The 21,620-nt window shown below is 54.3% G+C and overlaps 7 protein-coding genes and 1 non-coding gene across 8 annotated transcripts; 4 read left to right on the forward strand and 4 right to left on the reverse strand.

The window, feature by feature from the left end:
- Positions 1-156: 156 nt before the first annotated feature.
- On the reverse strand, positions 157-738 carry PHACADRAFT_255147 (uncharacterized protein). The gene is made up of 4 exons (XM_007395218.1): positions 691-738; positions 552-641; positions 238-517; positions 157-212 (listed from the first exon to the last, which is right to left on the reverse strand). The coding sequence occupies exons 3-4, from the start codon at positions 515-517 to the stop codon at positions 169-171; spliced, it is 324 nt and encodes a 107-aa protein (XP_007395280.1). The 5' UTR covers positions 552-641; positions 691-738; the 3' UTR covers positions 157-168.
- A 1,484-nt stretch (positions 739-2,222) lies between these two features.
- PHACADRAFT_142711 (uncharacterized protein) lies at positions 2,223-2,614 on the forward strand (the record flags this gene model as incomplete). Its single annotated transcript, XM_007395219.1, has 2 exons — positions 2,223-2,428; positions 2,506-2,614. 2 exons carry the CDS (start codon positions 2,223-2,225, stop codon positions 2,612-2,614), a joined length of 315 nt encoding a protein of 104 aa, XP_007395281.1.
- Positions 2,615-2,923: 309 nt separating this feature from the next.
- Positions 2,924-4,730, reverse strand: PHACADRAFT_119775 (uncharacterized protein). The gene is made up of 7 exons (XM_007395220.1): positions 4,608-4,730; positions 4,431-4,552; positions 4,107-4,372; positions 3,552-4,042; positions 3,473-3,497; positions 3,220-3,408; positions 2,924-3,163 (listed from the first exon to the last, which is right to left on the reverse strand). Exons 1-7 carry the CDS (start codon positions 4,690-4,692, stop codon positions 3,037-3,039), a joined length of 1,305 nt encoding a protein of 434 aa, XP_007395282.1. The 5' UTR covers positions 4,693-4,730; the 3' UTR covers positions 2,924-3,036.
- Positions 4,731-4,865: 135 nt separating this feature from the next.
- On the reverse strand, positions 4,866-5,713 carry PHACADRAFT_255149 (uncharacterized protein; the record flags this gene model as incomplete). The annotated part of the gene is made up of 5 exons (XM_007395221.1): positions 5,416-5,713; positions 5,252-5,358; positions 5,130-5,194; positions 5,043-5,078; positions 4,866-4,991 (listed from the first exon to the last, which is right to left on the reverse strand). Coding segments are annotated over exons 1-5 (560 nt in total), but the record flags the coding sequence as incomplete, so codon positions are not given.
- Positions 5,714-6,715: 1,002 nt separating this feature from the next.
- Positions 6,716-6,973, forward strand: PHACADRAFT_160888 (uncharacterized protein; the record flags this gene model as incomplete). Its single annotated transcript, XM_007395222.1, has 1 exon — positions 6,716-6,973. The coding sequence occupies one exon, from the start codon at positions 6,716-6,718 to the stop codon at positions 6,971-6,973; it is 258 nt and encodes an 85-aa protein (XP_007395284.1).
- A 966-nt stretch (positions 6,974-7,939) lies between these two features.
- PHACADRAFT_t63 lies at positions 7,940-8,042 on the forward strand. The gene has a single exon. It is a non-coding gene; the product is annotated as a tRNA-Met (tRNA).
- A 196-nt stretch (positions 8,043-8,238) lies between these two features.
- PHACADRAFT_119777 (uncharacterized protein) lies at positions 8,239-13,627 on the reverse strand. Its single transcript, XM_007395223.1, has 8 exons — positions 13,120-13,627; positions 12,571-12,666; positions 12,351-12,519; positions 11,829-11,864; positions 11,229-11,772; positions 9,377-10,536; positions 9,139-9,327; positions 8,239-9,086 (listed from the first exon to the last, which is right to left on the reverse strand). The coding sequence occupies exons 1-8, from the start codon at positions 13,164-13,166 to the stop codon at positions 8,658-8,660; spliced, it is 2,670 nt and encodes an 889-aa protein (XP_007395285.1). The 5' UTR covers positions 13,167-13,627; the 3' UTR covers positions 8,239-8,657.
- Positions 13,628-16,009: 2,382 nt separating this feature from the next.
- Positions 16,010-19,426, forward strand: PHACADRAFT_255159 (uncharacterized protein). Its single transcript, XM_007395224.1, has 11 exons — positions 16,010-16,258; positions 16,311-16,730; positions 16,789-16,895; positions 16,951-17,015; positions 17,071-17,451; positions 17,510-17,632; positions 17,685-17,806; positions 17,867-18,147; positions 18,198-18,794; positions 18,852-19,040; positions 19,098-19,426. Exons 2-11 carry the CDS (start codon positions 16,575-16,577, stop codon positions 19,270-19,272), a joined length of 2,196 nt encoding a protein of 731 aa, XP_007395286.1. The 5' UTR covers positions 16,010-16,258; positions 16,311-16,574; the 3' UTR covers positions 19,273-19,426.
- The last annotated feature ends 2,194 nt before the right edge of the window (positions 19,427-21,620 follow it).

Below are 21,620 nucleotides of genomic sequence, written 5' to 3' on the forward strand. Positions count from 1 at the left end.
ACCTTTGTTTTTCGACTTTGCCTCCCCGGTCTCCGTCATTTGTACGGTAACTGTGGCCGCTATATTTCGCCAGATACTCTGTGCAAACTCTTTTGCGATATACTGCGCTTTGTGGTCTTTTACAGGGGCGGTCCATTGACAAATGCCTCGTCACCGTCTGTCCTCTATCTATGCCTCATCTGGTATAAGAGTCTGATGTGGTACTGGGGGTTCTCTGGAGAAAAGGGATACAGTGACGGTTCGAAGAAAACTCGGATATTGGCGAGGTCCCACAGGAGCTGCAGACGACGCAGCTCGGAGTCTGCGCATCGGGAGGAATCGAGATCCAATGCTCGGATGCTCTTCGCTCGCTGGACTGAACACGCTCGTTGGAAGCTATATTGCCCATTTCTTGCACGATGTATCCCTTAAGCCCGGGATAGTCTGTTCTGTACCGCGGCGCCGTCGGACACATGCGCTGGAATGCGGTCAAGCTGCTGTTCTTAAACAGGCTGTTCAACTGTGTAAGTTCTCTCATTTCGTCTATCTACTGTGCTAATGATCTCGGACAGATCAAGCAAGCTACGATGGCTACAGTCAGCATGGGGGCCCTTGTCTAAGCCCTTGGCCTTTCGGATTTGAGCTGTCTTCAACTGGTCACGGTACGTCAACTCCCGGACATATGTACCTAACTAACGGGGTTATATCCAGATAACATATCAATATTTTCCTCTGCTCAAATCGAAGCCTTTGTAAAGGTCCGTGTTATGCATGAAACATATGGCCGTCGATATGCCGCCCTCGATTGTTGATGGTAGAAATTTATAACAGCTGCCACGATGATTCTGACTGTGTTGTGCACTGATAACAGGGATCGATTACCTGCCCAAGACCGGCTAATGTAACGTCACCTCGACCAGTAAACCGAGTTTTTTGACATGACTTAGACTGCCTTCTCTCTCTTATATGAAGCGTATGTCGCTTTCCGCCTGGTAAAGTCGCAGGATGCCGGCGCGACCCTCGTTATTTTATGTCCCATGAACTCCGTTTGCGAGATCTTCCGTAAGGGCAGGCTACATGGATAACATACGCCCTTCATGCTCGAAACTATCATAGAAGCTGACGGGGGTAGTTGTAGCAGCCGTATATCATGCCGGTAATTGGACGGTCCAGAATTATCTAGCTCTTCTTCAAGTATCTACGAAGACCTCGCACATGAAAAAACTCGTCGGAGGCGGATTGAGTATCTACTCAACGGTGCGTGTTCTATTACCCTAGATTCTTGGGTAATCACTCACGATAGTGTCCAGCATACTGAGAAGCGAGTCGTGGAGATTGAGGGACAAGGAGCCAGATAAACTGCACTAATGTAGTCGAACTGCATTGTGAGAACTCTTATATCTCTTCCTGAGGAGGTTCTCTGGGTAAATACTCGCCGGCCTCCGTATCATACTCAGCTCTGATTAAAACTGCAGGCTTTCCGTGCCATAGCGCACTATTTGCGGGACAAAACCTTCGATGCTCGTTTTAGTGACGTCTGGGCGGATGTTTACGAGCATATACATATAAGAGGCTGCCTCGTGCCCAGCGTAGGCGAACGTCAGAGGATGCATCTCAAGGAATTTTACTCCGAACCCCCTCAGCGAAGATTCGGTGGACGGTGGAACGAGCGTAGACTTAAGGTAGATGTCTGTTTATTGTCAGCTTCGCATGCTGTGGCATACCAGAGAGCACCTCCACTCTGCGGAACGTCTCGTATGCAAACCTTGCCTTCACGCTCGTCGTCCATGTTAGTGCGAACGGCAGCGGCAAGTTGTCCATGTGAGACTATTGGCATCCCTACATGCTTCGACTGGCAGACCGTAATTCTGCTGAAGATTCTAGTGCGGACGACTTGCGCGCCTCGACGGAGCTACTGACTCAAGAATACGCCGTTCCTCGCTTTCGCTGGCGAAGAACCCAGGACTGCTCGACTCAGGCGGGGCGCGTCTGATGGCGTGGCAGACTTCAATGAAAAGCTGGCCGGCAATATGAAGAAATCTTCCGTGAGTAACCTTAGACCATACAGATATCCGCTTCCGTACGCTCTAGACGTCCGCAAACAGAGTTGAGCGGAGCAAGGACGTTTCTGGTATGTACCGTTATCTCATAGCCTGGCACGATCTGACGACCCCGTGCTAACGATCGGTGTAGACGGAGAGAAGCAGCGAGTTGCAGCGTGGGTGGTCATTTCCGCTCCGCGCATGACCTGCCAGCTGACTTTAGGCCCCCGCAGGGCACGGAAATTTATGTGCCTCATGTCTCCAGATACGAAACTGCTGGTCATCGATGAGCCCACGAGCGCGATGGACCTTGAAGGGGAGTTTAAGCTATTCGAGGCGCTCCGGCGCGTGCGCTCGGGGTGGACCCTCGTCATACACCGCTCTGGGGCGGCCACCTCACGCGCCATGTGGATCTCATTCTGTGAGTATGGGCCGTATAGGGGAGTTCGATTCTAGTGCCGACGTGCATATTACGTTCGGTCAGGTGTATGTATGACGACATGCTTTTGGAATCAGACACGCACAAGCTGCCTGTCGAGCGGAACGGTGTCTACAGCAAGTTGTATAATATTCAAGCCCATGTGCTCCCATAAGATCGGGACGGGGAGTAGTATGAGGTCCTAATGTCTGTCGTGGGAGTAGCACAATTTCCGAGTCAGGGCCTGAATCGAATATTTCTCCACTTCATATGTAACATGTGCACCGATCACTTAAATCTGCTATACGCCCCGTACGTGATACTTCGCATTGACTTGGCACCTTCAAGAGAAGACGACGAAGTCCCGAGATTCTGGGCGCTGCGACGCACGGCAAGATTGATATCTCTTGTAGCGTCCATCGTGGCCATGAGAGTCAAGGCGATTTGTAGCATTGACGAGAGCACTCAGATAGAGTATGGTCAAAGCAGCACCTATATATGGACTTCGGTCTAATTGCAATATATACATAGATATAACCCTAGGCATAGATACTATTATAAAAATGAAGGCGGCGTGAGAGCTAGAATATATAATCATCACGTTTGCTGAGCATTCGGAGCAAAGCCTTCAGCTTGAACATTGTAGAGCTTGGCATACAGGCCATCGGATCTCAAAAGGTCGTCGTGCGTCCCACTTTCAGCCACATATCCATTATCCACGCAGCTAGAAGCAAGTTTTCGTTAGTGTTTAGGGTTTGAGATACGACTTCGAGCACTCACAGGATCAGGTCGGCATACTTCGTCAGATGTCCGAACCGATGCGTCACACAAACCAATGTTCTTCCCGCCTGCAAGGATCTGAGCTTCTCGAATAGTTCGTACTCGCCCAAAGGATCCATCGCCGAAGTCGGTTCATCAACAACCATTAGCTTGATTTTTGGTGACATGAGGCGCATGAAAGCTCGAGATCTAAGGCGTTAAACCCGTTAATATCGTCTACTGTCACCAGCAGTGTCGACACTGAAACACTTACGCTGCCAGACGTTGCTTCTCACCACCTGCGTGTTATAAAATTAGGACCTGCGATCACATCGATCATAACCATCGCTTACCTGAAATGTCCGTGAACTTGTCCAGTTCATTCATTACCTCCTTCAAGGGGCCATCCTCGATATAGCCAAGCGGACTGACTGACGGGACGGGATGCAGAACCGTCGACCATGTTTTTGGCAGGCGGCGGACAAAGTCTGCTGCGCCTCCCAAACGGGCAGCCTCTTGGACGCGGTACTCGTCTGCGATGTCGTACGGATCGCCGAGGGCAATATTTTCGGAGATCGTAAGCGGGAGGATGTTGTAGTCCTGGGAGAGTATCGCAACGGCCTCGTGACGGTCCAGCGGTCGGTAGTCTTGTGCGTTGATACCGTCTATCAAGATCTCTCCAGACGTGGGGGGATAAAAGCCTGAGAGTAGATTGGCAATGGACGTCTTCCCGCTACCATTTGCGCCGACGATGACAACGAGAGAGCCAGGCTTGATCTGAAAGCTCACGTTCCGAAGAGCGCACTTTCCGTCGTCACCATGAGGATAGTGGAAAGAGACATTCCTAAAAGAAGGGTCAGTATAGAACTAAAAACTAAAATGGTCGCTGGCAGACTTCCACTACGTACTTGAAATTGATCTCCATTCCGCGCTGATCCTTGCGCTCTACGACCGGGTAGCGTATCTTGTGTTCATCAGCTTTCAACTTCTCCGCGTGCGCATCTATCTTTTTATATATGCCGCGGATTGACTCCAAGCTCCGATACACGTTGGCTGTGACGTAGGACAAGCGAGCAACGGAGTGTCGAAGGCTGAAAGACACCTGCTCTATCATTGTAAGGCAGGCTAAAGACGTGTGTCGTGGGCGCAGCAGTGCACTTGCGCCAACGAAGAGCTGCATATCAACCTATAAGTAGAAGCCTTATGGCGATAGTGGACTCTGGTGGACTCACGATCGGAAGGTTATTAATAGATTCAGTCAATACTTTAGAGACGAGAGTACTGTGGGACGGCATGAGGTGGTACGGTATCTCATCGGAGATATCACCGAAATTCTCTCGAGCCAGCTTATATTCTGCGATACGGCGTCAGTGCTAACAGCTTCTATATGCACGCGTATCGCAACGTACCATCAACAAGATGACGACCGAACGCACCGCCCACAAGGTCTTTCTTGTAGTTGCTGTCCGTTGCGATGGTATACAGGGCACGCATCCGCAGATAGAATTTGTTAGTAATTTGCGCGAGACACGCTTCGACTGGGGTCAGTGATCATATTAGAAGGATATTTGCAGAGGTATACTTACCCTTCGATTGCAGAGGTTCAGAGAGCGCCATGTCGGAGATCAGCTTGGTCATGCACACCACCAGGACCATCCAGCCGTCTTCGCGTGTACATGTCATAGATGCGACCAGAAGTACCTGGCTGGCGGTCGCACATAGAGCATCAACGGCCTCAAGAATGGCGTATAGTGTTCCCCAAGCGGACGGCGGAGTGAAATCGTAAGACTGGCCTGAGAGTATGTTAGACAGAGCGCTTTATTGTATGGACTTCGGAGGCTCACAGGAGGTTGCGGCAACGTAATCCATATCAGCTTGTGCTGTGAAGATATCAGGAAAGCATGTCCTCGAAGTTTCTAGGCCGTAATCACCTTCTATCGCACGCTCTTCGAAGTATAGCTTGACGCGTGTTGACAATATCGGATCAGCTCGGGAGCTTTGTATGAACGACGTTAGGACATACACAGGCATGATCGTAGATACGGCAACGTACGTTATAAAACGCCATACAGCCAATGCTGCACTGATAAAGACACGTGCCACAAGCCAGACAACGATCTCTCGAGTGTCAGGCGATCCAGAAGCGAGGCCCTGCTCGATCTAAGGAAAGGAGATCAATCTCGTAAAGCCACTTGCCCGAACAGAGTATGAACTTACCGATCTGATGAGTCGATTCGAAAAGTAGATAGTGCACGCGTCTTCGAATCCACGAACAAGACGTGAAAAAACGCAGAAGAAAAAGAGACCAGGGCCGAGGTCGTAGATATCGAAGAGTAGTCGTAATAGATGCTGGTCGAGGACAGCCTGCTTCCACTTCATGAGGCCCTGTTTCCACGATGTGCTGAGGCGAGCTGGGCGAGCGTCGTATATAAGTCGCCACATCCCGACGCTCATGCTCGTAAGGGACGGAGGAAGTGATCCATGAGGATCAAGCCTCTTGAGTGGGTTCATCTCGAGCTTCATGGGATGGGGAGAGGAGGAATGAGAAAGTGCTTGGACAAGGAGGACAGACACTCACCTATATAGGAGTAACCCAGCGCTGAGCCTTAGCTGGCTCAACTCCGAAGAAGAAAGAGGTAATGGCGTGTTCAGTGGCTGTGAGCGCCCTCGGATTGAGAAGTGGAGATCCCGAGCGGAGGAAGCGGAGGCGGAGAACCGATCTATCCTGACAAACGGTCAATAACGGGAATTCAATCATGCGTAGTAGTGAAGAGCGAAGACTGCCTCCCGCGCTGTGTGGCGCGACGCCGTAGGCCGACGAGTTACGATACACCCGGCTCTCTGCTCTCGGTTATTCATGACGACCATGAGGAATCGCTGCCGCGCATGTTAAATGAAGACGGACCTCGAATGGAAGCACGCTAACCAACCTTATGCATGATGCGAGTGACCGGGCGTGCTCCTAAGGAAAAAGGGGCCGAGATGATGAGCGTCTCAGCTCTATTCGTGCGGGGTAGGCCAGCGTCGAGGTAGCTGAGTTTGTCTCCGGCGCCGTCGTAAAGATCGCAGAGCATCTGTGCCGAGAACGCTGCAACCGATTATGGTGCACGTGGCGAGCGGCGCATAGCAGTACGGCCTGCATAGTGCGTTGAGTTGGCTTAGCCCTTGTGAGTCACGCTGTATCGCTAAGCCCGAGAGAGAGAAAACGGGCCCACCCACTTTCAATAACACATCCGTTGCAAGAGCTTACCAGGTCCGTGGCGCACGATTGAAGACTAGAAGCATGGAAGCTTGGCACCCCTCGACGATAGCTGGATAATGTGACCCGAAGCTGTGGGACCCAAAGGCTGTGAGGTACAACGACATAGAAGCCGCCGGACTCCAAACAGGAGACAGAGTGACTTCATACCATACGTAAACCAGGCATGATCCGAGTCCTTGAGGCCTCCGTGAATGGGTTTGGGAACGGGGACGCACTCGGGGAGGCACTTAGAAGCCCGTCAATATCCGAAGGGCAATGAGAGCAAGGATCCGGCGTGTAGAGAAGGGAGTTGCGTGGAAGCGTGAAGTCAATGTGTGCGACCTCAACGAGGCCAGAAACGATCGACTATTTCTATGCATCAGAATTAACCTACGCTCTGCGAACTCCCTATACCTCAGATTAGCTCAAGATTGGCTCTGGGTAATTCAAGCGGCTGTCTTGGTCCATGTTGCTTGCAGAGTTCTTAGTTTGCATCAGGTTCGAAAGGTTGAAGCCCGGCCAATACAAAGATAGAGGCTGCGGAGAAGCAATCAATGTGTATGTCGCAAGGCCAGCTCCGAAGGGTACGCTGATTGGGAGCTCGTCTTTACAGCACCTTCCCAGGAGGAGTTTCTGAAAGGTAGCCGTGGAAGCGTTGGGAGCGGGTGATCATGAGGAGGGGCAGTGTCGTGGTGGCGCCCCGGCCGTTACCTTGCGGCGCATCAGCGCATCATGATGGCTAATCCCTCGTTTGATTCCGTCGGGCTGGGCCTTCCGGATACTAGACACCACCATGAGCTGCCGGCTTTATTCTAAAGCCCGCGGATATCCTGCACATGCGAGCATTACCGTAGCTGTTATAACAGCGAACAAAAAATGACGTCCAAGCGCAAATTACTTGCCAGTCCTCTTGGGGATAATTCTCTACGCGCGGACAGCCTCCTCACCGAAGCTCTCCACTGACAGCAGGTTCACCGCATTCCACGATCCGATCCGCATGCGGAACTCAATGTCCGCATTAGAAGCGAAATAGCTGATGTACCTTATTATCACGTTGCGTACTTTCGTATGCCAACGAGGGCAGTGTACACCAGGAGATGTCGTCAGTACCTTGACTTCAATAACACGTCACGCAGACTGTCTTTGAGAACAAGGAGTGCACGACGGCGACGTCGATTGCTTAATAAACGGGTGATCATCTCTTCGTGGCTCAGTAGGACCGCTCTAAATAGGAACTCGGAAAGCGGCGACTCACCAGAGTATAGCACGGGACTCTCGTCGATTCCGAATCAGAGGTTTCATTACGCTACCCAGCCCTAATCTGACACATCTGTCGTCAATGCCAGCTTCCAGTACTTGATGATCAACGATTCGTCCCAAGGATACATTCGCTACACAAACCAAATCAAGCAGTATAGGTTGCCATATGCAGCGGCCGTCGGGCAATGGTGAATGAACCTCTATTTGCACGAGCTCCTCCTCATAGTTCACTAGTCATGTGCTTCCTTGGCTCAGTCGGTAGAGCGTAGGTCTCATACTATGGTATGATCGCCCTATTGGGCGAGTAATCCTAAGGTCGTGAGTTCGATCCTCACAGGGAGCACACTGTCTTCAAGCTTTTTTCTATCGCGCTGATATTCCAGGGCGTGGCTACAGCTTGCAGCTAAAAACTCAGATCTTGATCTAGACTCACGAGTGGTAGAGTCCAGGTCGCAATTCGTACTGATGGCCTACTTAGATGATTTGACTGCGGTATCAGTATCTTCGGTTTTCGCACAAGAACGCCGTGGGCACACTTGCTGATGCTACAAACATTACGGATCCGCGAGAACCAGGCCTTGGCCTTGTGTTGCCATTTCCTCGAATGTATGTACAAGAACAGCTATCGCACGGACAAAGCTAGCGATGAACAAATGAATATCAGAAAGTGCATGTGGAAGCAGTCAATGCCAAGTACTATGATACACATGTGGTGCTTGAGTTATGCCTATACCAATGAGGGGTGAAAGAGGAGCGAGAATGGATACATGAATTAATACTGTTGGATCTGGGTTTCTGTGCACGATGCATGTGTTACATGCGCTTTACGTACGCCTTGACGAGGCAGCGCCGCTCCTTGTGTGTGTGCGCACCCTAATCGACCAGGAGGTGCGCGCGTTCCGTGGGCCGACCGGCGGGGTATTCGATCCGTGGTATCGCGCCGCGTCCCTGACTTCTTCTACTCAATTATCTCGAACCGAACCTTCTTGCCATCGCGCCCGTCCTCAGGGTCCTCCAGACCACGCTTCCCATTGTCCATCGCCATGCTCATCATGGTCATGCCCATGCCCATGCCTGGCAGTGGCCCGATGCCCATGAAACTCTCGCCGTTAACCATGTTGTGCAGGATCGTCGTGTACTGCTCGTCCGTGAGGCCCATACCCGCAAGCGGGTTGATCTTGCCATCGTCATCGCCAAGCGACAGGTTGAAGCCGTTCGCGTTCGACGGGCCTGCAGCGGAAGCGGATGGACCGGCGGAGGACGAAGCAAGCGCATTTGCCTGCACTGTCAGCGCCTGGTCGAACGAGCTGTCCGACAATGGTGGGATGCCGATCGAGCGGGGGATCTTCTGCATCGTCTGTATGACTTTGAGATGCATCAAGTGGCGCTGGGACGAGGTATCAGCAACTGCAAGGTGACCGAAGGAGACATGGACTTACCTCGAGCATCTCAAGGAGACCGTCCTTGGTGAATGGTTTTGGTAGAACGTCGTTCATGCCCGACGAGTAGTACTTGGTGATGTCGTCCGGTTTTGAGTTGCTCGTCATGGAGATAATTGGTGTCATGTGGTCGAACTGACGAATGAGCGATGTCGCAGAGACACCGTCGAGTCGGGGCATGACGATATCCTGCACAAACGTGAACACATGCTCGCCGTTGAACGTGAGATTCACGTACCATGAGCACCAAGTCGTACTTCTCCAAGTTCATCTTGTTCACGGCGACGTCGCCGTCGACAGCGACGTCGATGGTACAGCCAAAGACCTGCAAGAACTTGCTGCTAAGCTTCCGGCTGATGGCGTCGTCGTCGACGAGCAACACGCGGGGCGGCACCGCCCAGCCAGGGACATACGTGCTCCGGCGTACGCGCAGCTTCTGGCTCGTCCCGACCGTGCTCGGGCCTGGTTGTGGTGTTGGCTCGGGGTCGGGCACGACGACGATGGGCTGTTGCCGTTCCATCTCGCCCTCCTGCTCCGGGTCGCCGCCCATACCCTGAGGCGTGGGCATGACGACTGCGCTGTCGAGCGCTGCGACTACGCTGCTGCTGGCAACGGCCGGCGGTGGCGGTGGTGGTGGCGCGCCGCCCATGACGAGCGCGGGGTCGAAGGTCCAGTTGCCGTTGTCGTCCTCGAGGCTGCTCTTCGGCATGAGGTGTCCGACGGTGAAGACCTGCAGACCCTCGTGGTTGAGCGTCGCAGAGTTGAGTGGGACGCCGTACCGCTGGTCGCCCTGCGCGAGCATCGCGCCGTAAGGGTCCTGTGCGTCCGTGTATATGCCGGGGCTGCCCGACGTTGGGCCAGCCGGGGCGGCGAGGGCCTCGAGGCTGCTGCCCTGCCCGGGGCCTGCGATGAGCCCACCCTGGGCCGACGTTGGGCGTGCGCGCGACAGCTCCTCGATGCGTGCTAGCGCGTTCTGTCTTGAGAGCGGCCGCTCGAGCTCGGGCATGAGGCTCGTCGCCGCGGCGTAGATCTTGCTCATGCTCGGGCCTTCGCCGGATCGTGAGCTCGAGGCCGCGTCCGACGACTGCGCGGCCTGGTTGAAGGTGAGGCCCGCGGCCCTGGCACGTTGCGAAATTTCGTTCATCTGGGCGAGACTCGCACGAGCGATGTCCATGTCGGGGTACGCACCACCCATCATGCGCTGCGCCTCGGTGACGGGTAGGAAGGGGTTCCCGTCCGGAAGGCCTGGCGCGCCCGTAGAGCCCTGGCTTGCTTGCGAGTCGCTGCTGCCAGGTCGGGCTCTGTTCGCGCGCGATGGCGATGGAGCGGCCGGAGACCCGACGGCGGTGCCTGGAGGTGCGGTGAGAGCGTTCGTAGCGTCCTCCGCCTTGAGCTTGCCTGTGTGTCGGAAACAGAACGTCGCGTTCGCAGGATGCCCGCCAAGTCCCCGGATAGGAGTCCGAGCAGAACCCGCGTCGGTGAGGGGTCAATCGGCGGGTCCAGACAAGTCCAGAATTTGTAAATGTCGGCGCGTATCCACGTGGAACGGTCCAGAGCGTTGTTTACAGTGCGGGAGGTGTGAACGCACCCAGGAGGCGAGGGTCAAGAATATTCCGGGTAGCATCGAGACCGCGTTGGCGTCATAAGCGTCGTGGCGTCGGTCGAGGCCAGTTCCAGGTCGTTCACGTTCGCGATTTCGAGCAAGTGGATCCAAGAAAAGGAAGAAAAGACCATCAATTAGCATTCGTTCCTTCATTCTGAGATAAGAGGCGCGGGGCAGGCAAACAGGGGCCAAAAGACTGGAGCGAAAGACGGAGGGGAGGCTATTATTACAGAATAAAATATGCTCCCAAAGACTCGTCTTTGGGCTCGCGCGTTTTTTTGCGCTTCTTCGAAATTAAGAAAAAGAGAATCGTAATGTCCATCATAATACACTCAGAGCAGCGGAGGCGACGGCAGCGTGAGCCCAGTCCCAGAATCGGGCGTCGGGAGCCCGTTCGCTCCACGCGCCATAATAATTGCCAGCTTCCCATCTGCCGCCCCGATGCCACCACTGTTATTGGGGGCAGAAGTAGAAGGGGCGAACCCACCGTTCTCGACCTGCAAAAAGTACTGGATGAGGTTCTGCATGAGGCCGTCCTGCTGCGCCATGTTGCGTTGGAAGAGGACCATCTCGTTGAGCACGTTCTGGTAGTTGTTCTCAAGGTTCCTGATGTGATTCGCCATCTCCTCCTGCGCGCGGACGAACTCGTCCTGCATGCGCGAAAGCCGCTCCTCGTGCATGCGCGAGATCTGCGAGATCTGGGTCGTGAGCGATGACACCGTGCTGCTGAGGGTCGAGACGGTCGACTGGAGCGCATTCAGCGTGCTGGTCGTATTTTGGAGCTGGTTCGTCGTCGTGCTCAGGGAGCTGGAGGTGTTTCCGATCTGCTGCTGGAGCATTTGCACCTGGTTCTGGGTGTTCAACAGCGACGACGACATCGCGTTGAGGTCGGCAGATGCGCCTGGTGACGGCGACGCGCGTGTTCCGCCTGAGCCACCAACGGACTTGCGGGCTGCAGGGACTTTGCGCTTGATGTTCTCAAGTGCATCCCGACGGTCCGCGTGGAAGTCAGGATGCCGGAATGTCCAGCTCTGCACGTGTAAGGTGTCAGCAGCTGCGCAGTTCGCAAGTGCGTACAGGGACTTACGTGCTCGCCGAAAGCGTTATCGTCCGTGTTCTTGACCTGCGGGAAAGTGCGATTAGCTGAGTTCCAAGTACAGCGACGGGCAACAGCGGCAATTACGACACTCGGACCGAAACTTAAGCTAACAGCTGCCGGTCAAACCTTCTGCTCGCCCGATGCCCTCGAGAGAGCCTATCACTGCCCGGAGTAAGGAGCGGCCTCTTGAGTGTGCCGCAAGGGCGCCGTCCCGCTTGCTACGCTCCGCATACAGGCAATGGCAGGAAGCGGAGTGGCACTTCTAGCGTCCGGGCCGGAACGAGAATGAACGTGGCAAACGGAAGCTCGTTCGGCGAACCCCTTGGAACTTCAAGGGCAGTCAGGGGATCCAAGACGCCGAGCACCGTGGCAGCACTATCGTCGGCGCAGGAATAGGGGAACGGCGGGGCAAAAGGAACAGGATGGAAACGGGGACGGAAATAGAGCGTGGAAAGGGAAATGAAAGCAAGCACAGCAAAACGCAGGAGGCGGGAAGAAAGATATACACACCTTGTGAAAGTCATACTTGTTGAGCTGCCGAACAAAGGACGCGAAGTTGCTGTGCTTGAACATGCGTGGTAGGATCGATTTCGTAAACTCGTTCATATCTTTGACAACAAAGCAGTCGCCATGCGGGCCCCACGAGACGACGGGCTGGAAGGCAGGGTCCTCGAGCATCCTGCGCGAAAATCGTCAGAGATCGCCGGCGAGGAAAGGCGGCGGAACGTACTTGTAGAGCTTCTTCACAAAGTCGCTCGTGCTGGGCATACCGTCCTCGCCCTCGTGCTTTACGTTGTCTCTCTGCCCGCTCCCGCTCGCTTCCGTGCTGTCCTGCCGTTCCCGCTCGCGGTGATCTCGGCGTTCCCTGTCCTGCTGGACCTGGATGTCGCGCTCACGCTCGCGTTCGCGATCTCGCGAATGATCGCGGTCGCGGTCCAAACGCTCGTAAGCCTCGTCCTTGAGACTGCCGCGGCTCTCGACGCGGCGGAGCGGGGGTGTGAGGCCGGTGTAGTCGTCGCGGGAGCTGCTGGTGCGGTGGTTCCAGCCGAGGCCCCCGCCGAGGCTCATGGGGCTGCTGAGCGGCGGAGGGAGCTGTGCTGCAGTGCTGAGGCTCGGATGGCTGTATGTCGGCGGCGGGTAGCCGCGGGGTGAGGGGGACGAGGCCGATGGCAGCGACGGCTGGGCGATGGAGACCTGGGAGACATTGAGGGGTGGGAGGGTGTTGGTGCGGAAGCTGGAAGAAGAGCCGAGGGACGAGGGAGGCGGGAGGGGGTCGTACTGGTTTTGTGGTTGTTGTCGAAGAGACCTGTAGCTGGATTGGTCCATTGGTTGAGAGTGATGCGCCCAGAGCTGTCGACTGTGCGACGGTCTGGAATCGTGGGTCTTGGGTCTTGGGGGGGTGGAGTGGCTGAGAGGCAGTCGAGAGGAAGAGATTTTATCGTGGCCTTGGTTTTGATGGCGAGTAATACAAATTCGCCCTCGTCGCTGAACTCAATCCGGATGCGCTTCCGACCCGTCGCGCTTGGGCCTGCATTCTGCCCCTTGCCGTCGCCTTGAACACCCCCAAGCTTGCTCGGCGTGAGCTCTGTGTGGTCTGTAGGACATGTAGACACTCGCCACCGACGTTGGTCACCGGAAGACGTGTGCGGATTTGCATTTACTACACCGGCTCCATTACGCTACGAAGGATGATCCCGGGACGCTGCGACTGTTGCGGTTCCTGTTCTCTCCTTATAGGGATCCTCCCACCGACAGACTCAAACAACTTGGTCTGGAACCCGCCCTGGCCTCCCCCAGACGCCACCACGATTGGCCTCTGACGGTCGAGAGAGGTCGAGACTCCCCGCAGACAGCTGTGTCGCGGTAATTCGGACGGGCGCCTGCAGCTTATGGGAAAAAATAGCCCCCGGGATTTACCAAACACGGCATTCATCACGGGAAATTAATCGTGAGAGCCCCATAACATCCGATACCAGGTTATCCAGCGCCTAGCTCCTACTTGCGTCCGCCGCCCTTGCCACTTCACATCCTGCGCTTCGGGCTCGTTCTCTACCTCTCCTACTCGTGTCTGGCGCGACATACGGCTCACATATGGTCTAAGCTGCGTCCTTGTCCACCTGGTCGCTGTGATATGCGATAGGAGGCGGGACAACCTCCGGATAAGCAGCGATCCACGCCCTGTCTAGACTGGCATCAATTTGTAGTACCTGTCGGAGTTTCTGCCCCTCCTCCCACGTAGGCCTTGCGTGATTCCTTGGCCGTTTCAACAGCTGGTGTGCACTGATAACCACCCTCATCTTGCAGTCTGGGCAAGCCTTTGGATTTACTCGGTCGAAACGGCTTGGAATGCGAACAGGGCTAGAACTCTTCTGTGCGACCTGGCGAACGCTGGTACGTTGCGGTGGTACGACTTCCTTTCGCTGCTTTGGCTAACGGCTTTCTGTAGAGTCTTCGACAACCTGTGCCATCTGCACTTTTTGTGTTTCGTTGCGGAGGGTCGCTGTGTCTTCTCCGTTCTTTGAGCAGTATACGATGTTGGAATAATCGTCTCCAATAAATGTTGAGTTTTCACGGTTTTCTTGAGCAGTACGATCCACCATTCTGCCATCAGCATGAAGACGGCTGGGAACTTGAAGGCGTGCCGAGATCAGGCTCGCGTCCTACGAACATTGGCCGTCGTCGAGCTGTAAGGCGCGTAAATCGTGCTGATTGTAGTATTGGCGCCCTTTAAGAATCACTACACGGTGTCGCCCAGGACAGGGAGTGGGCTAGAAAGACAGAACGTTCAACTGGTGAGTATATCCCTGTGACTGCTACAAGGCCCGGACTGATGGTACGTCGATCTAGGCTAACGTTGCATGTCTTATGAGAAGGCTTCGCGAGGGGCCGGAATAGTGACACGGCTGGTGACGCGCAGCGACGATGAAGGGCAGTGGAATGAAAGGAGGTCGGATGCAGGATGCTCTCGAAGCCCTCTATATGTGCTCTCTTCCAGCACGCCGAAACCCAGAAATCTCGAACACGATCCCTCTGGCGACGCCCTGGCTGGAGGCTTTGCCACCCTTACGTCGCTCGATCGAGAGGGGAAGCCTTGTGGCGCAGACCATGGTCGGGTGCTGTTTGGCTCCACCTTGCATCGGCTCCGCGGGTGGTCGAGGTGTGGTCCACGGGTCTAGACTCTGGCCAGCTTAAAAGTACGCTCTCGCTCTGATGACTGAGATGCTGCAACTCCCTTTGATCAGGAGACCAGGCTACGTTAGGCCGGAAAGGACAGATCTACGACTGTACACGAGAGTTGAGCATTGTTGATCTACGCGCATAATGTACTGTCAATATAAGTCCGGTAGATTCGGATTTACATTGGTGCATGCCTGGACCATGACGTCGAGCATCCTAGATCCGCAAGGGTCTTGCTTCAGGGATGCCCTTCAGGGCTTTGCAGGTTGAGCCCTACATGAACTGAAAAATCGGCCTCTGTACATGCTTCTGTATGCAGCCGGCATGAGCTTACGATGACGTGGATTGACTCAGAGTCTACTCATAGACATGCAGTATCGAGTGATAGTGGCTACCAGTGCCGCAGAGTATAGTTTGTTCAAGCCTAACCAAGTCACACGTTCGTACAACTTAAATTTTTCGACGTGTCGCATGTTCTAGCTTTTGAGTGAAGGCGCTTCGTGACCAGAAGTGTCCGAGGGCTCAGTAAGTTCTGTGCCGACCGATGACACCGCTATAAAGCTATAAAGCTCTGCCCCGAGGCTACGCGCAACAGCCGACCACAGTATGTGCTTTGAATCATAGACCGCCACCTCATCCCCTCAACTCTCGGGTTGTACGGCTCCTGATCGATTTCTTGCCGCAATATGTCGCGCGTTCAGCTCGACTTGTCTCTCAGCGCTGTCGCAAAGCGTCCGAGTCACTCCAGCGTTATTCTATGTACAGCTCAGAACGCTTCTCCCGCGGCGCGGGCAGGCTGTACGGGATTACTGGCGTAGATTGCCGTCAACCGCAACTCACGTCATGGCTACTATCGGACACTTGGCTACGCCGTAGCACCGAGCGATAGGGGATTATGCGACACCGCCCTTTGCTTTTGAACAGCATTCCCTTTGTGTGAGTCAGTGCATTGCTTCTGCTCCATAGCTACCGACGGACGATACGTTAGCCCTGAAGCGATATCGTCTCCGTTCTGGGCACGAAACTGTCCTTCGTGCACAATAATGGCGCATATAAGCTGTGATCAGGCAGCGAACGCAGCCATTGCATAGCGCCTGTGACGCGCGCCGCAAAGCAATATATCTTTGCATCGCCACTCAAAGGTTTACGTCCTGGCCGGGCAGCTCATCCCGGTCCCGGGCAGGCGCAGCGCTGAGCGACGTGTTAGCGCGCCGCGATGTATACTTGCATATATAAGCGGGGTGAGTTTCTCAAGACTCCAACGACACTGACTCTTACCACGATCTCATGAAGAACACACGACCTAATCCAGAGGATTACAACTCGTACGAGAAGGAGAAGGAGACGCATGTAGACGATATCGAGGAAGGCCTGCCTCCGACGCTCAAGGCCACACAGATCGGAATATGGCGAGTCATAACCGAGCGCGATCCGGATGCCCTCCTAGACAAGCCCACGTCGAAAACATCTCTTGAAGATACCACTGAGCCGGTCTCGTGGTCTTGGTCTCGATTTTACGACGATCCCATCACGGAAATATCCACTCTCGCGCACCAAATGAAGTTCCAGCTTGAGAGGACGCACATTCCCCGTCTGGTCACAGACGTCTACCTCCTTGGTCCAGGGCTGTTCTGGATTTTGGCCCTCAATTACTCGCTCACGGGTTTCGAGGGCGCGATGCTACTATGGCTAAATAACCGGGTCATGACACTAGTGCGCCTCTGCCTTTCACGACTCCAAGCTCATGGCTTACAGGATGTATGAACTATAGATTGAAACAGGGATTGCGTCCTCTAACCCCGATGGCCCCGCAATTCTTCGCGCGGTCCTGTATCGCATCGCCGCAGTGGCAGCGATCGCCGTTTGGCGTTGGTTTTCGTAGGCTCCTCCGCTAACCATGCTGTTTTACACCGACTAACCGAGCGTGATGCAGGTCTCGTACTCAACCTATTCTCAAGGGCCGTGCGAAACTCTACTTCCAGGAGCGTCTCATGAACGGTCGGTTTCCTACTATACGTCCTCTACGTTTTTTTTACTGAGCCTCTGCGTCTAGCACACCTGTCCCAGGACATGTCTCATTACCGCGAAGCGTCGTCGAGCATCGACGCGTCTCCCATGAATGGCTGGTATGCTCTGCTCAACCTAATGAGTTCGCTCGACGTCATCTTCAGCACCGTCTCTTCGCTCATGCTCCTTGCAAACCTGGTTCTCAAACCCACTGCCAGTGGTGATTCTGTTTCTCTTCTTTCCGTATTCACAGGTACCGACACGCTTATGAAGAACTCGACTGGGAATGCCACTACCGATGCAGGCTCGAGTGGCGAGTTGGCGAGCGGAGGTGCTGCCAGCATGGCGAATAGCCTCATCGTAATCGCTCTCTGCGTGACTTGGCCTCTCGTCAGTCGGATGCTCAGGCACGAGCTCGATGATACAAGTGCGTCTCCTTCGTCAACGTTGTTCATGCCTTATTACTCAGACTCTGGCTCGTGCAGCGTACATTGCCCATGTGAACAACAAGCATTACCTGCGCGCTGAATCGTTTCACGGCCTCGCTATAAGCTCGTCGTACAAGCGCGAGGTTATTAGTGGGACGATGAGCGAGTACATTCGGCGAGGTGCGTGCCCTTCTTAGCGTGTGCACCGACTGGTTCTGACGACATCTCCTAGAGCATGAGAAGGCAAGAGCCCTGCTTGGACCGTTCTCAGATGACTATCCGTTTGAAGCGGTTCGGCAGCAAAGCAACCCGTTTGGTGCTATTGTCCTTGGCGTGCTTGACGACCTGCCCTTGGTACGCTCATTCAAAACTGTGAATAGGCGATATTTACTTACGCGAAGACTGCACTCGCAGATCTATTATGCCATCTCCGCGGTTGTCTATCGCCAAAGTGGCTTATCGCTTTCGTCTTTAGCAATGCTGCATGAGACGCTGGGCATTACGCGGAACACACTCGAACGGGTGCTCATGGAGCGAACGAGCTTTCGGGAGAACTTGAAACAAATTCGTTCTGTTTACCGTGATTTAGAGGTGCAGGACAAGGCCGGAGCGGAGAGCGTAGAAGGGGACGAGGGAGCGCAAAAGGCTACTGGTTCTGATACGAGCCAGAGTAAAGGTGTAGGCATTGAGCTAAGGTATGCCCTCCCACGTCATCAGCTGTCGAGCCTCTCTAATTCCCGACCAGAAATGTCACCTTTCGGTACCCGTCATCCGCAGACGATGCTTCGTCGTCCAGCGCAGCTCTTCGCGACGTCACTTTCACACTACCGCCATCGTCCCTCGTCGTTATCGTTGGCGCTAATGGTTCTGGCAAGTCTTCGCTAGTGAATCTCCTTTGTAATCTGCACCGTCCAACGGCTGGCACCATTCTCTTCGACGGAGTCGATCCGCACGCTACCGATATCAGCACAGGCGCGCGATTTTGGACTACCGAGGACCTCCAGAAGGCGACGACGCTGCTTACACAGTCTCACTCCCTCTTCCCTGCGTTTACCATCCTGGAGAACATCGCTATCGGCGACCCCGAGTTCTGTCTCGACTGTGCTGAGGGTGGCGCTGCGAGCCGGACGCATCTAGTTGAGCGTGTACATGAAGCTGCCAGACTTGGCGGCGCGCTCGAGTTCATCAGAAAGCGTGAGAAGGGCTTCGACGAGGTCATACACCCAGTCACGACTTCCTTCAGTTCAAACTACTCGCTGGCCGAAGGGCCGCTCAAGGAGATGTACGACAAGCTTGAGGCGTGGAAGGATATCTCGGGGGGCGAGCAGCAGCGTCTCGCGGCGTATGTGCTTTTACATATCCTCGTCCCATCTTTCTGTACTGACGTAAATACCCGTAGGGCCCGGACGTTCATGCGTCTCATGAACCCACGCACGCGGCTCGTGGTCGTCGACGAGCCAAGCTCAGCAATGGACCCACTTGGCGAGTTCGAGCTCTTTGAGCAGCTCCGTGCCATGCGTCAGGGCAAGACGATGGTCTTCGTCACGCATCGCTTCGGGCACCTGACGAAATACGCTGACGTCATATTGTGAGTGGCCTTCTTCTCTGCCCCACCTCATCGCTGTTCTTATGGGGCCGACTGCAGGTGCTTGAAGTCAGGTGAATTCGTCGAGAGTGGTACTCACCAGGAACTCATGGCGAAGGGCGGCGAGTACAGCAAGTTATACGCCGTCCAGGCGCGAGCATTTACCGACCCCGCCACGGAAGTTGACAGCGGGCATGTTGCCGGTACTTTAAATGACTCTGCAGATGAGCCTTAGCGTCTGCATTGAGGATCGCGTATCGCCTGAACTTAACAAGAGGTTATCACTGTGTATTGATAGCTTAGGATGCAGCCGTGTAGCACTGTAACTTGTAACTTGTGTTGTAGCCCTCTATCCCTCGACGCTGATTAGACAGCGATTAGATTTATAAGCACATATCCAGAAACATGCTACGGTATGAGTACATCGCTTGCTACCTGTGGCCTTCAGGTATACCCTCTGCGAGTCTAAAAGAGAAGAAAGAATGCTTCCTATGATAATCGAAATCGCGACCTTAGGATTACGCTCCGCCCTAGCCGACTGAGCCAAGAGAGTAGCGAGCGCCGAATAATTAAAATTCTCATTAGTTTATTATAATCGTTATATGGTCGTCACGTCGGTCTTACTCGATATGCTTGATGCATGAGATATATAGACCCTGTTCTTCCTGCTACGAAGTCCCTCTTATACTTGCATGATTGACCAATGGAGCTGTGCCGGTGATATCGCATTCGGTTGGGTCCACCGCCATTGGTCAACAACGAAGACAGAAAACTGATCAAGGGCGGCATGTCGACTGCATCTGGTCACCTCACAGCTTGCAAAATGCGCACAGTTTGATTAAATGGATGTGATTGCTCAGTGAACTGGAAGGTACAACACGCAGCGTTGATTATAGTGAATCTTACAAAACAAATGTGCAGCCAGTCTAGCTGGCCATCTCAAGGCAGCCTCGGATATTTTCGCATCCCCAGTCCAGCCAGAGCTATATCTTCTCCTAACACAGCGTGTCAATCCCTCGCTCAAGAATTCTCGCACAGACGTACTCACGTTCTTGGGTGACTCATGTCAAATGCCGTCGCGCATAGTGCTTGGCGAGCACCGGTGGCACGGAATTGGACGCGCCGCAACGTTGTACAACCGCATACGTGCGGAAGAGCGTCGTGAACCAGTATGTAAGACCACTCTCGGAGGAGTGGATGAACACGTCAGAATCGGTGTGTCTCTTGCGAACGATACGGTGTGCAGCACGTTTGGCATGTACGGGCGCACACATGATGTACCTCAACTTCGGCGGCGAATGGATGTTGGAGCGAAGCAGGTAAGGTCAGACCGGATGAGCTGGGTATCTCGTATATCAGCATACTGTTCTAGATAACTGTGCGGACACTCACCGAAAGTGAAGCAGTGAAGTGAAGCGTAGCAGGCGGCACAGCGCGCACTGGTACCACCTTGGCGGGTTGAAGAGATCTTCTGCTGCTCGCTCATGGAGGTTATATAGACAGACGGGCAAGTCACTCGACGCCTCAAGGTCTATGAAGCTTGCACGGCGTGACTAGCGGCGCGGACGACAAGAACGTCGCAGGGCTAACCACGCCGACTAGGGTCCTCCACGATAAAGTTCACGCACCCAATACCCATCTTCCAATCTTCTCACGGGAACACTGGTGGAGTCTTCTGCAGTACGCCACCGGACTATGCTTCCGCGCAGAGTGGCATGTACCTAGGCACGACCGTGGGCGTGAACAGTGTACTTTGGTTCTGCAAGGAGGGGGATCATGCATATTTTGGGGCGACAGTGTACGCGTAAAATATGTATACATACCACCTCAGGGCTGTCGGTCACTCGTGGAACCGGATGTCTTTGCGTAGACAGCCCGGAGGGTCTGTTAAGATAGTGCGTTTCCTTCGATTTTTGCTCTGCAATAATGCGAGCTGTCGCCGGCTTTCAGTGAAAGATGCTCGTCCTGCAGATGTTCGCAAACAGAGATGGAAGTTGCACGCCTGGTGGCGTGCTCCGCTGCGACAAGACCGGCATCACCTGCACAGGTAGGCCGTGATGCACGCGTCAGCAGCGTGCTGATATTGGCGCTCGGAGGATGTAATATCCGAACATCGGAGAGTTATGTACCGTTTGCATCTCTCTTGAGGACGGTGACTATCTTGGTACGTCAGGCTCTTCGGGCGGTGATAGGGCGAAGCTTGAGCCTAAGAAACGCGGATCTGCTAACTTAAGGGCCCTATCCATGTCCTCTGCGTCTCCTCCAATCGTACGTGTAACAAGGAGAGAGCACCGCAGATTAGGTACAGTAAGTCCTGCAAGTCAAACCGAGAGGTTGTAGCCTGGTCTGATAAAAATTTTGTCGCGTCATGTTCGTCATGCACATACTCAGCGCTCAGCGCTCAGCACCTATGACAGGGCACGGTGGCCTCCCTCGACTCGGACAAGCACATCACTCCCACGCCAGCGTGCAGCTTACCTTAAGTTATGTCGAAATAGTAGGAGGCCCATGTATTCTCGCTGCGTACCATCGATGTCTTCCTTCCGCAGTTGCGAAGTCTTCGGAGCCGTTCGTGGTCCCTGC

This window comes from Phanerochaete carnosa (genome assembly GCF_000300595.1).
Source record: "Phanerochaete carnosa HHB-10118-sp unplaced genomic scaffold PHACAscaffold_5, whole genome shotgun sequence".
NCBI lineage: Eukaryota > Fungi > Basidiomycota > Agaricomycetes > Polyporales > Phanerochaetaceae > Phanerochaete > Phanerochaete carnosa.

Bases quoted from the DNA above. Each gene is read 5' to 3' on its own strand.
- PHACADRAFT_255147 (XM_007395218.1), bottom strand. From the start codon at position 517: ATGAGAGAACTTACACAGTTGAACAGCCTGTTTAAGAACAGCAGCTTG. The intron at 213-237 runs GTCACTGTATCC...TTTTCTCCAGAG, and splicing joins ATCCGAGTTTTCTTCGAACC to AACCCCCAGTACCACATCAG.
- PHACADRAFT_119775 (XM_007395220.1), bottom strand. From the start codon at position 4,692: ATGCGTGCCCTGTATACCATCGCAACGGACAGCAACTACAAGAAAGAC. The intron at 3,498-3,551 runs GTAAGCGATGGT...TATAACACGCAG, and splicing joins CAAGTTCACGGACATTTCAG to GTGGTGAGAAGCAACGTCTG. The intron at 3,164-3,219 runs GTGAGTGCTCGA...ACTTGCTTCTAG, and splicing joins AAGTATGCCGACCTGATCCT to CTGCGTGGATAATGGATATG.
- PHACADRAFT_119777 (XM_007395223.1), bottom strand. From the start codon at position 13,166: ATGGACCAATCCAGCTACAGGTCTCTTCGACAACAACCACAAAACCA. The intron at 12,667-13,119 runs GTACGACCCCCT...ACGGCAGGACAG, and splicing joins CGACAACAACCACAAAACCA to CACGGAAGCGAGCGGGAGCG. The intron at 11,865-12,350 runs GTGTGTATATCT...ACTTTCCCGCAG, and splicing joins ACAAGTATGACTTTCACAAG to GTCAAGAACACGGACGATAA.
- PHACADRAFT_255159 (XM_007395224.1), top strand. From the start codon at position 16,575: ATGAAGTTCCAGCTTGAGAGGACGCACATTCCCCGTCTGGTCACAGAC. The intron at 16,896-16,950 runs GTAGGCTCCTCC...AGCGTGATGCAG, and splicing joins GCCGTTTGGCGTTGGTTTTC to GTCTCGTACTCAACCTATTC. The intron at 17,016-17,070 runs GTCGGTTTCCTA...CTCTGCGTCTAG, and splicing joins CCAGGAGCGTCTCATGAACG to CACACCTGTCCCAGGACATG.